This window comes from Cygnus atratus, chromosome Z (genome assembly GCF_013377495.2).
Source record: "Cygnus atratus isolate AKBS03 ecotype Queensland, Australia chromosome Z, CAtr_DNAZoo_HiC_assembly, whole genome shotgun sequence".
Taxonomy (NCBI): Eukaryota; Metazoa; Chordata; class Aves; order Anseriformes; family Anatidae; genus Cygnus; species Cygnus atratus.
This window is the reverse complement of record NC_066396.1, coordinates 24,286,553-24,299,263: the sequence shown is the minus strand read 5'-3', so window position 1 is coordinate 24,299,263 and position 12,711 is coordinate 24,286,553. Positions and strand designations below refer to the sequence as shown.

General features: G+C 46.4%; 1 protein-coding gene and 1 long non-coding RNA gene across 3 annotated transcripts in view; one reads left to right on the top strand and one right to left on the bottom strand.

The window, feature by feature from the left end:
* HOMER1 (homer scaffold protein 1) overlaps nucleotides 1-4,371 on the bottom strand; it is an 86,095-nt gene extending 81,724 nt beyond the window's left edge. Inside the window, exon 1 of one of the 2 annotated variants that reach the window (XM_035553486.2) lies at nucleotides 4,301-4,371. In XM_035553486.2, the coding sequence (XP_035409379.1) occupies nucleotides 4,301-4,305 (5 nt within the window). In that variant the 5' untranslated portion in view covers nucleotides 4,306-4,371. Of the gene's footprint in view, nucleotides 1-3,929; nucleotides 4,001-4,300 lie in introns of those variants that run through there. The other variant, XM_050716267.1, reaches the window with a different exon arrangement.
* On the top strand, nucleotides 3,720-6,035 carry LOC118251413 (uncharacterized). The gene is made up of 2 exons (XR_004779808.2): nucleotides 3,720-3,971; nucleotides 5,834-6,035. It is a non-coding gene; the product is annotated as an uncharacterized LOC118251413 (long non-coding RNA).
* The last annotated feature ends 6,676 nt before the right edge of the window (nucleotides 6,036-12,711 follow it).

Genomic DNA, 12,711 nt, shown 5'->3' with positions numbered 1-12,711 from the left:
CAAAGAGCTGGTCAATACAATCTACGATGTATGGCAATATCGAAACAGATCAAATGTTCAAAAAAAACACCTGAAGTTATTAAAAACACCTTTACTGAATCAATATGGAGGTCATCCCTCATGGCATTCAGGATACTCAGTTATGTTTGGACAAGCCAGAAGAGCTGCTTTAGATTTCTCATGCTAATTTCATGCTCATAAAACTACTGTGACAGAGGATAACTTAAGCAGGTAGAAGTCTCCATGCCTTACTGCCTCACAAAGTAGTTTATTAACCATTTCAAGCTGATTTACATACAGTCCATCTGTCTAGGTATTTATACCTTACCAATTTTTACAGACTATCAAGTTTTGTGGATGTTCCCTATAGCAAGTGATGTTGATCTGTTTCTGCTACGCTCTACACACTGCTACAGAAGACACCACAAACTACCTTGCTGCCACTGCTTTCCCACAATGAGCATCTCATTTTGCACTTGAAATGGCGAGATGACCAGGAATTGCATTAACACTGAAATACCACCAAGAAGTCACACCTTCTGCTCTTTTATCTGCAATATTTCTGTGTCAGGAGAAGCACAGCTGATGGAACTGTTGCTTAGGTGAGGTTTTGGAAGAGCTATCTGCGTGGGAGTGAAGAAGGCTGAAGAACTCAAGTGAGGTCAAATTCAATGGTTAACAATGCTTCTGGCTCCTAACAGCTTTATATTGCCCATCGCCCAGCTAGAGAAAGGAAATCGAAAACTTATAGGATAAGAGTTTGGTTTGGAAACACCTTGAAAAAAAAAAGCAAGAAGTCAACAAAACCCAGTTTCCACAGCAAGTTTTTCATGTCCTCAACTAATGCATATTATCAGATGCTAAGGCTTCAGACTGGCTTTGTAAAAGTTATTACACCCTAAAGTTCATAATTCTCAGTTCCTCTATATACCGTAGTACCCTCCCTTCAAAACAGGGCTTTGCCTTAAGGAATGCCTTAAGGAAATGTGTTTGACCAACCCTCCATACCTCAACAAGGGTAGGAGCTAAGAGTGGACCAACCAGAAACAGCCATTTTCCCCTAACTGTCAAAAATTAAAACAAAATACATATTTCCAGGCAACCATGAAGCAAATAGGTACATCTTAAAATATTCATCTTCCACAGTATTCTCTAGCCAGCTTAAGAACTCTAGTATTGTAATTCTGCCATCTCAAACTGACACATACCATAACCATCTCTGCGAAGACAACATACTAAATATAGTCCTACAAAAGTGAAGCTGAAGTCTTTATAAAGACACCTTGATTAACGTGACATGACAGAGACAAGCAGATCTAAAGAAACTTTTACCTTGTAATTCCACATCATTCAGCAAGAGTGAAGGGAAAAGACAGTTAAATGAATTTGGATTCCTGTCCACAACACAAAAGGCCAAAAAGGAAAGTAGCTACAAAGAAACTACTCATCAATAAACTGGGAATTAATCCCAGAGATTAAGCTTTACAGAACAGCAAACTCTCTACCAGAATTCATGGCTGCGCAGCTTCCATACTGCTTCCAGCATCGACTGCTTTTCACTCCAGCCTCAGCAATGAAAGCATCATAGCCTACAAATATTAACCTCCAATTCCCCTGCCATAAACTGAAGTAAAAGCAGTACCAATGACCGGTAAAACAAGGTAATTTAATTGGTCAATGTATACATTAATCTGGACTACCAATACACATTCTGAGCATGTTTACTTAACTGTTTCTTCAGGATTTTTAATATAATCAAATCCCTGCTCAAAGATGCCATTGTACAATACTGGCAATATTTTTATTTCTCAATACTGGCAACACAAAAGAGACACAGCACAAACTAGCACAGAACGTACCGATGTAGGACAAAGTAGAAGACAGTGAGAGAGAGCAGCAGGCAGAGGAACAAGAGTGGACATCCTACACCAGAGCACCTGGTCTATGCCTCAGGCTTGATTCATTTACCTTCTCCAGTAAGAGAAGAGAAACACCCACAGATACATGAGATACAGCACTAAGAAGAGTGGCTCCTCAACTACTGCACCCTATAAACTGTTCTGAAGCTTCAAGTTTCTCAGAACAAGTAATTAGCTGCCGTACAGCTTCAGAGACCAGGTCACCTAGAGCTCAGTATCCACCGCATACACTGCATAATTACTTTGCGTGCTAGATGGCACACAGTGAGCTGAGCAGGCTGAACTATGCTGGCAGAACTGTGAATTCTTCGCTACAGCACGTATGACTAAGAAAGCTACTGCCGGTTAGGTAAGCCAGTAAGTATTGCTCCACAGTCCCACACTTTCTTTGTTCTGACCACTGGAATAGGTAAACTCTCCACCAGCCAGGCACTACAAGTTCACCACACAAGCTCATGCTGGACAGCAGTATCATTAAATACAGAATATAATACACAGACCCTCATGTGGTCAAGTACATGAATAATCAGTCACTTGCAACTTGCTTCTAGAGGTCTCAATTTTAAGACCTTAGTAGAATATCAGAAGAGTATTTTTTATAACTGCAGTGTTAAGAGTCTAGCACGTGCTGGTCTCAAAGCAGCCTGAAATCCATGGGCAACAGCATTTAGATGCTAATTCAAGATCGCTTTTGGAAGAGGACCTCTGCCCTGAATATTAGCAAATGTCCAATACACAACTGCAGACCTCAGAGCTGGTGCTGGGTCTGCTCACTCACACTTACATAGCAGGGAGCCTACCAGTAACACACACCCACATTCCTGGTTTTGTCCATCTGTTAAAAGATGTTCTGCAAAGGAACTCTACATTGCCATGCCCCAGTGAGTACCATCTAAAGAGTCTTCAGAGTATGTGCCAGCAAATTCTGTCTTCCTCATCTCAGCGTGCCAAGATACTACCCAGAAGTCATCACACAAACAACTTCACATTCCTTCTCCAAGTAATTTTTATAGTCCTTCAGTATTTAGGGTTATTACCACTCCCTCTACAGATAAGGGTTTGTACTGTTCATTAGGGAACAGCTGCATGAGAACACTGCTGCACTAGAACAGCAGCAGTAGTGAGTTTATGAAATTGAGGGGTCTTCTGTTTTTTGTTTGTTTAGTTTTGTTTTAAGTCAGGTGTTTGTATCCAGAAATGCTCGGTTTAGTTCCGGAGAAAGTACAAAGTTTATTACTCTACAACCGTTCTCAGAATTTGCAATGAGTTACACCTAAATGACAAATCTACAAACAGTACTGATTTTAAATAAATGTTTTCCATTACGTGAATTTAAAAAGCTAAATAATCCTATCTGCTTAGCAGTTTCAAGAATATAGAAACCCCAAACACCATACTATCATTTAGACTTTTGCCAGGTTTTTGAAACACATTACCACTTCCCTGAAAATGTAGACAGCAGCTGCAAGCTTAGGTTTATTCTGCTTGGATGTATCATCTATTTATTTTAAATGGAAACGAATACAGGAGGAAACCAAAATCTAATGACTAAAAAGAAGTCGTTCCTTCCTACATCTTGTACAGGGAGCGTGCTCCAGCGACTAGGATAGCGGCAGCGATGCAGCTGTTGCCTCCCTCCCAGCAAATTACTACACTAGAGAACACCAAGTGCCTTCAACAGCTTGAGGAAAGAAGCACTCGCAGTTCCACATTACCGACCTCACATTCAAATTCCTGAACGACCGAAACACAAAGGGCTCGAGCGGTAACCATTATACCCTGAACTATGTGGCAGCATTTAGAAAGCCAGCGTCTTGGTCGAGCACTGAAAGCCTGCCTCCACCTTGCAGTTAGCCAAACCACACCGGGCCTCCGTTGCCTTTGCATATGGACGAGCTTCCACCCCGTTCAGAGGTTACGGGGCAAGCACAGCAGTAGGGTCTCCGTTTCATCACCTCACTACACCGATCGCGGAGAACACAACTGCGGAAAGTTCCCGCGGGTACCTACGTTACGCCTCCTGAATTAGACGGAATCAGGCTCATCGCGAAGGTCTTACTGCTTCCAATTTCCTTAAAATCGAGACCTCGAGCGCGCGCCCCGGTTTGGCTGGGCGACCCGCCGTAAGGGGGTGCGTGTTGGGGGGGGGGGGGGGTGTTTCTGCCTTGCTCTACCGAGCAACCGGCACGCGTTCGCCCCGCGGAGACCCGTGAGGAGTTAAAACCAGCCCTCCCCGGGCTCCAGCTCCACCCGACCACACCGCAGCCGCCTCCCCGCCGGGGGAAGGAAGGTGCCGGGCTCCCGGCGGCCGCGACCCCCGGGCCGCGCAGCGCTGCCCCCCGCCGCCTCCCCCGCCCCGCCGCAGCCCCCCGGATCCTTACCCCATGGCGGCGCCGGGCACCGGCGGTGCCTCGCGGGCCGCTCCTCGCCTCGCCGCGCCTCGCAGGCCCGGGGGGGGGCGGGGGGGGGGGGGGGGGGACGGCGGCGGCTCGCAGCCGAGCGGGGCCGCCCGCGCCCTAGGGAGCGCCCCCCGCGGGCCGGGCTCCCATGGCCGCCCGCAGGCAGCGGCTCCGGGGGCAGACGGGTCCCCTCCTCCCTCCGGCGCTCGCCTGCCTTCTCCGCGAGGGGCTGTCGGCCGGCGACTGCGGCGCTGTCGGCCGGCGGCTCAGGGACGGGGGCAGGCGGTGCGCGCAGGGCTCCGCGCCGCCGCTCTGGCTAGCAGCAGCCCCGCCGGCAGCGCGGCGGGCAGCGGCGCATGTTCCCGAGGAGGCAGGGCGAGCCGCGGCACCGGCATCGGGCTCCCGGCGTGCGGCGGCCGGAGGACGAGGAGGAGAAGGAGGAGGCGGCGGCTGGCAGCGGCGGGGGGCTGCGGCCGCGCGTCCCCCGCGGGCACCGGGGTGCCGCCGCTCCGCCCGCCCGCCCCCGGCTGCGGAGGTGCGGGGCGCCGCGGTGGTGGCGGTGGTGGAGGTGGCGGCGGTGGGTCCGCCGGCGGCCGTCACGCCTCCTGCTGCGGCGAGCGGGCGGGCATCGCGCTGGGTCGGCCGGTCGGTGGGTGCCGGCGGGAGGGGCGGCGCGGAGCCCGCGATGCTCTGCGGCGGGGCCGCGGGCTCAGCCCCGCCGGTGGGGTGGGAGTGAGGGAGGGAGGGAGGGAAGGAGGGATGAGGTGGGAGGGATGCGGGGAGGGAGGGAGCGCCGCGTCAGGCGGTGCCCGGCTGCTCCGCCGCTGCCTGCAGCCGCCCGCACCCCCCCCCCCTCACGGCCCGTCCCGTCCCGCCGGTGCCGGTAACGGGCGCTGACAGGAGCCCGGCCCCGCCCCTACGGCACCGCCCCGCCGCTCCCTGCCGCGGCACCCGCCCGCTCTGCCTCCATCCGCCGCCCGGCCGCCCTTAAATAGCCCATCACGTCACCGCGCTCCCCTACGCACCGACGTCACGCACCGCTCCCGGCGCTGACGTCACCGCCGTGCGGGGGATGACGTCAGAGCGGCCCGCCGGGCCGGAAGCGCTGCTATAATAGGGAAGGGCGGCAGGGCGGGGGGGAGGGGAGGGAGAAGATGGCCGCCTCCGTGCGCCCGCTGCGGGCGCCGCCGCCCCCGGCGAGGGAGAGGGGGAGGCGCGGGCGGGCCCCGCGGCGGGGCGAGAGGACGGAGGGGGCCGGCGGGGTGGGGGGGGGGGGTGTGAGCGAGCCGCTGGGCGTCAGCCCCCCGTGGAAATGGAAGGAGACCCGAGTTCCGCCAGTGGATGTGGTGCGGCAGGGCACAGCCCGGCTGGCGCCGCTGCGGTCGCTGCTGTTGGTCTCTCCTGAGACAGAGCCTCTCCCAGCGAGAGGCTGGGGTGAAAGGGTGTCTGATCTCCCAGGGTAAAGACAAGCGCTTCCACGAGCGTTGTCAACTCATACATGTACGTCTTTCACAGGTCCTTGCCTCAGCGTTTTCGCCTGTAGAAATAATCCCGTGTCGAAGAGGAAAGATGAAGACGACAGATCAGATAACAAAGGGAATCTCCAAACAAACCCAAGCGAGAGAAGCCTACCGTGAATCATCCCCACCAGCAGCAGCGAGGTGTTGTGCGGATTGCCTCGCAAGGGAGAAAATAACAGCTTCCTCAGTTTCACGTTTCTCACGTGCTAACTTAAAACCTAAAGTGAAGGCACCGAGCTACAAAAAGTCTAGTCTTTTTGTAGTGGCATCAGTCTGAGGTTTAATGTGTGCAACGCCCGACATGCACAGTTACAGCTAGGCTGCTTTACTCTTCTGGACTGCTGTTGTCATTTGGGGGGGTTCACATGCTCAGTCTGAGAGAGATGAAACTCTATGCATCGCCCACCAAAAACCAAACTAGATATGCAGGTTTCTAGCAGCAAGCCTGTTCATGGCAGTCTCCTCTGTTGGTTGGGAAAAAACAAAGATCCACGCTGGTTTTTTTCTTCCACATTGTAACAGTGAAGAGTGAAACAGACTACGATAAAAAATAGTTCAGTCTAGACAAATGTAAAGAGCACACGCCTTATAAATATTTTCCTTGATGTCAAGGAGATAGAAGCCTAGATTGATGAGCTTCTAAAAGGCCCACATGATATTTTGCGTGCAGTAACAGCAGGTCAAGAGCAAAGAAACTAAGGCTCTAAATCCGTATACGAGCAACTGTTGCATCAGTTTTATTCTTTCAGCTCAAGCTCGCACACTAATGAAAACGCTTTAGTATTTCACTATACCCAAAGTATTTTGTTTAGATATCACAGAGATGGCTCCATCTGTCTCTGCCTTTCAACTCGTTCGCGTATTTGGCTTGCATGAAGTATGATGTTTTCCCACTGCATGGGTGCAAAAACAGAATTCACTGAGACTGAAGATAAAAGAAACCAAACAGACACTGAGCCCCAGGGGAAAAAAAATGCATGTGCACTTGAGAAACAGAGGTGTGAACAGATTCAGGGACAAAACAAAACTGCCATCTCCAGAACAACCCTGTGTGGGAATACCAAGAATGTATTTATACTGACTTGTGAAATGCCCTATATGTTTTATGCTCCTCTATAAAAATATGTGAGGACAGGTAAGATCCTGTGTAGGGTAACAAAAGCTATAGTATCCTTTTCTTCTCCTCCTTTGTCTTCTCTTTTTCCCCCTTCATCTTCTCCTCCTTCTTATTTTTCTTCTCCTTATTCTTAGTTCTTCTTTTAAACAGTGTTAATTTATTGTTACAATTAAGCATAGCAGCTCCATGTAATTTCTTGCTTCCCTTCCATATTTATTGTTATTGTTCTTCAGGTCTGACTAAGCTATCTCTAAGCCTTAAGCTTCCTCTCAATTACATGCTTTTACAATTTTGATAAGTTTCCAGGTTGATTTGGTTGAGTTAACATTATTTGTATGGTGGAAAAAGCTTTTGTTTATGCTTGCCAAGCTAACTGAAATCACTTCTCTGTCTTGCCGTTCCACAAATTAATGTAAGAAAACATGGTGACATCCATCAGCTAAAGCTGAACTGTACATGCAGATACAAAGACAGCAAGCTAGGAGTTTAAATGATAGGCAGCATACTGTGCCATTAACAGAAGCGATACACAGTCACCTTATCTTGAAGACTGAAGAAATACAATGCAGTGAAATTTGATGGTGATAGCTAGAGGTTCAGCTTTGCCATTGCTTTAGAACCTTTTCTTTGTCTGGAGCACTGGTGGAGGTGGTCTTAAGCTGTAGAGCACACGCTGCCTGCTGGAAACTACGAGCAGGTCAGTGGCTGTAACGTTCTGTAAGGAATGCCACCATCAAACAAGAGATGGATGGCTTCAGGCAGGGCAAAGCACAGGATGGTGCAGGAGAAAGCCTGTTGGCTGCTGCTGTGAAGCATCGTATTCCTGGCATGTGTGTTCATAGCCAGCGACTGAGCTGCCAAGCCCTGTTCTGACACCCTTGCCCTAAATGGCCAACCAGCTGGGGAAACACCTGTAAACTTGGCAGCAGCATCAATACCTCTGAGAGGAGCATTGGTTGAACCTCCCAGTGAGATACCTGCAGATGGAAAAAAAAAAAAAACAGGTGGCTGTGCCATCCCAATCCCTAGCCTGCTGAGCACCAACATGGCCACTGGCCTGGCCAAGGTCCCAGAACAGCAGCAGAACAGGGCTGGAAAAACAAGGAGCAACACAAGGGTCTATGTTTTCACTAACCCTGCATGGTACCTCTGTATTCCCCATGCAAAACCAGATCTCTACAGGTAGATCACACATTGGTTATGAGCTACCATCCTTGTAAAAAAGATAAAGAGAGACAGGGAAATTCCATTTGAAAGATTTGATATGCAATCCCTTGTTCAGCTCCAGCCAGCACTTTGAAAAGAGAGGAATTGTAGCTGCACCAACACCAGACAAACAATAAGGATGTTTAGGGAACCTGAGCACTGTTATTTGAGAGTAGAAAAATAAAACTTGGCTCGTTTGGTCTATCAAACTAAAATGTGAAACAACATAGTATTATGCTTTCCAAACGTTCTGGCTGAGGCCAACACAAACAACGGAGCAAAAGATATTAAAGGGCGAAAGAATAAAGGGTATAAACTTCCTATTGATAATTTCTCCTGGCAATCCAAAGGTTGATTTTCAAGGAGCTAGTAGCTTCAAGAGCAGCCATCCGAACTAAATTCAAAAACCAGGTGCAAAAGAGACAATGACTGAAGAGTCATCACAGGATGCGGGTGGGAGCCTTCGCTGCCTCCACATGGGAGAGGCGAAGGTAGCTGGAGGGAGACACAGTCTGGTGGATCACAGCCTGCAGTCACCACTGCGGCCGCGGCTCTGGGCTGCTCCCTTATATCAGCTGCTGTTTGGTTTAATGCCCGAAGAGTGTAAATTCCAAAATCCCTAAGGAGTGTTTATTCCCTCTGAAGATGAGGGAGCCAGCACCTCGCATACTTTCCTCACTTCTTCTCATGCACTGCTGCTGTTCTGTGTCTCTTCCTTCCTCCTACTCTTTTATGCCTTTTCTTTGCCCTGCTTTCTCTTGTCTAATCACAAATCTTTCTCCCCACACACATGGTTCTTTCAGTGAGTGGGATCACTTCTCCATCATTTTCACTGGCAGGATCTGTATTTAATTTATAAATGAAATAGAGAAGAGAGGGGAAGAGAGTAAATGGCCTCTTCTTCCTTGAGCTCAAGGTTTTTGTCTGCATTTTCATCAGTCTAAAAAAATCTTCACTGTCATATCAGGTGGGCCTGGAGGGATTCTGGAAGAATTTATATTCACCATTTTTTTTTCTTCTGGAATAGATGAAGAAACTTAAGTGCTGCTTTATATTCAAGGAAATGTGGTACTGCGAAACTAGGACTAGATTTGTTTTTGAAAGCAACTGCATGACATAATTCCCTCAGATGCCTTATGGTCCAATATTTCTAACTCAGTCCTATTGCCAGTGAATGCTAGTTTTCCGGCACCCACTTCCAACATCTCATTGTTTTACCACCAGAAATAGATCACACATCTCCTACACAGTTCTGTGGCACTACACCCCTACAGGATTTTTTTTAAGATACTGAGCCCTGAGTAATGCTTTTATTTCTTAGTCAGATTTATCAGTAGCTGCAATTCCTTCCCATGTTTTTTCTGACCACAGAGAAAGCACAGTTTATGCCAGCAGACTGATTATGTCAGCTTGTCATTTCTGTCTAAGTACTCCAAGTTTATCTAGATACATTACTCAACTTGTTTCCCCAATTCCTTGCAGGTATTTTTGCAATTTCAGCTGAAGATGCTGAAAATACTGTAAAACAAACATAAAACAACAACATGAAGAAGAAGATGAATATTTTTTACTTATTAGTTTTGGAATATAGCAGTAATGGCATTGTGAATATGAAACCTCTCCAAGAACACTCCTTTCCTGGCAAAACTGTATTTGCAGACAAAAAGCCATCTTTTCTCTGTGGGTCACATCCGAGAAACCACATACTTATAAAAAAAACCTTTTTCAGTAATATTTACATTACAGGCAATATGATCTGTGTTTCCAGAAAGATTAAGTCATAGCAATCATATGGCATTTCTCTTTTTGATAGAGAAAAATATCAAACTCCTGCCAAAACAGACTAACTTGATTTCTAGTAGAGCTCCTAACAAATAGCAAATTTCATCCACAATTTCTGTGTCTGTTCTTCCTATTGCTCCCATCTTTGAAATAGTAGATTGGTACTATTAAGATTATTTCCCAGTGTCTGAAAGCTTGCAGTATATGAAGAACTCATTTACTACTGAGTATGACATTGCCTTAGAATAATTAGCTTCTGTTTCCAGCAATTCTTCTTTCCTGCTTATTTTTTAAAAATTCTTCTAGAAGTTCTAACAATGGAATCTCTCTGGAAATATTTGAAGAAACTGCCTAATTTTCTGCCTGAGTTTTCCTTCTTAGCGATGAGTTTTTCTGGGACTTTGAGAGTGGTATTTGGATAAATTTATTCTGTGTTTCTGTGTATCTTTCCATAAAGGACATCTGGCACTATTTACATAGAGTTTCCATGCATCTGGACTTCAGCTGCTGCTAAGAATGAAGTCCTACACATTTGTTATCTTGTCCACATGGGAAAGTTTTGACCAAGCTTCCTTTGAGAAGTACTAACATCTCCATGCTGTGAAGCAGGAAATAGAAAGTTGGCCGTGAACATTCTGAATATCTTTTTTCCCCAGTTTTAGTCCTTTTCCATTCCTCTGCCAAGGATTAGAAATTCCAGAAGTGAGGGTATACAGGAAAACTTCCTCTTCTTCTTGTGTATATACATAATGATGAAGTTATTACATGATTATATATATATATATATATTGCACAGAATTCCCACCTCACTCGATGAATAGGACAGTTCTGCTATGAAGACAGATCTGCGAAGAAGGAAAACTTCCCTCTAAGAAGTCTTGCTTATTGCATTACTTGGAAAGTATGCCTTTCCTGGAGGAAACAGTCTTTACCTGCCTGGAACAAAAGGCTTACAGTGTAAGGCTACAGAGCCATAGAAGAGCCACAGAAGCAGGTTTTAAGTGCAAATAGAGGAGAAATAAAGGAACAGAGAGGATGATTTTATACTCATTGCAGCCAAATGCTGTTCCAGGAAACCTAACTCCTCCTTGCTCCACTACCTGTGCAATTCTAGCTGAGGGGCTTCTTTAAAGTTGGCGTTAGTTCTATTCATCTCCTGGGAGACTAAAGATTTGGGGGATTGTAACAGTTAGGATTGGTGTTAATAGGATTTCTGTTTGAACAGACTGAAGGATGTATTATTTCAACATAATGCAAACACATAAAGTAGCTGAATTAAAATTACAGAAGCAACATCATTTCTGTCATTTCCCAACCTCCAAATGCCTGGCTTTGCATTTAAATTCAATTGGCATAGTTTAGCATAGTTCTTTCAATGTCTATGATTTATGTAAAGGGGTTAAGGTTTTCCTTTTCACAAATCTGTGAAATACAGAATTCAGACTGGGACGTTACCTTTCTCCTCTATCTCTGTTCCTATTTTCTGATGCATTCCGTTTATTCTCTTTGTCTTTTCATCTTGATCCTGCTCATCTAATGACTTAACAAGCTCTGTAATAGCCCTATGTCAGTACCCGCTGTCTTGCCCCACCACCAACAAAGACACTTCCACCCTCATATTTCTTTCAAACAGTCTAATAAAAAAAATAGTATTTTTTTTTCCTCTCATTTCTAATTCCTCTCGCCTGCTGAGGAGTCCAAACACCTCATGGTGTCCTTTCAGCTACTCTGCCTTGTCTTCTGTTAGCCACACTAGCAGCTCATGGGCTGGGCAGGGCAACCAGCGCAGCCTTCCATGCAGTCCCATCCAACATCTTCCTCCTGTGGCATGGCCTCATGGAAGGGCAGGAAAGGACAGGGTGCTGCTGTTGAGACACTGCACGATGTCCTGAGGTTGCATGCCTTTTGCTGGGTCTGTGTATAACCAGACATTTGGGCTCATAAGCTTGTTTGCCCATGTAACTGAGCCCTAAGCACTCAAAATCTGTTCAAACCACCAGGACAGAGTAATTTGAATCAATTTAGTAAGTATTTAGCTTTCAGCCTTAAATCTCTTCAGATGCTGCTTGATATTGATTTTAGCCATATAAATATGGATAATCTATTACCCATCAATTGACCAGTACATGTAGTCTGAAAGTTAAAACAGGTCAGAGTATCCTGACAGGTGCCATGAGGTAGCATTCACCCCCCCCCCACCCCCCACCCTGTTGTCTGCTGCAGTTAGTGCTTTTATTATTTTTAACAGATTCTCTTACTTCATAGGAACTACATAAACCTTAGGGAGCATTCTTGTACACATCTCTGCCTTTGCCTTCTGGAAAGCACCATAAAGGGCACAACTCCCACTCTGAAAAATTAAGAAAAATCTGAGATGGAAAGTCAAATCTGATTTTCAGCATATTAATTAACTTAATAATATCTATCCTCATACTTGTCACAGAAGGAAACCTAAAACTTCTACTGAATGATACTGTGCAGGGACCTCAAGGTTAAACCATTTCAGACCTTGTGGTTCCACAGCTGAGTAAACTGTTTTTCTAAAAACTGAGATATTCCCCTCACTCACCCAGACCACAACTCTGAGTGTGTTCTAACAAAACAGGAAAATGGTTCTTTTTTGATCTTGACTTCCACATAGTAACATACTTGATTTTTAACCATCAGCTTGAATTTCTTAAGGTTTAAGATTATTGTAGTTATGAGCCTACAATAACTTCTGTGAGATATTTCCAATGTGCACACCAAAAGATTTTTTTTTTCCAGTT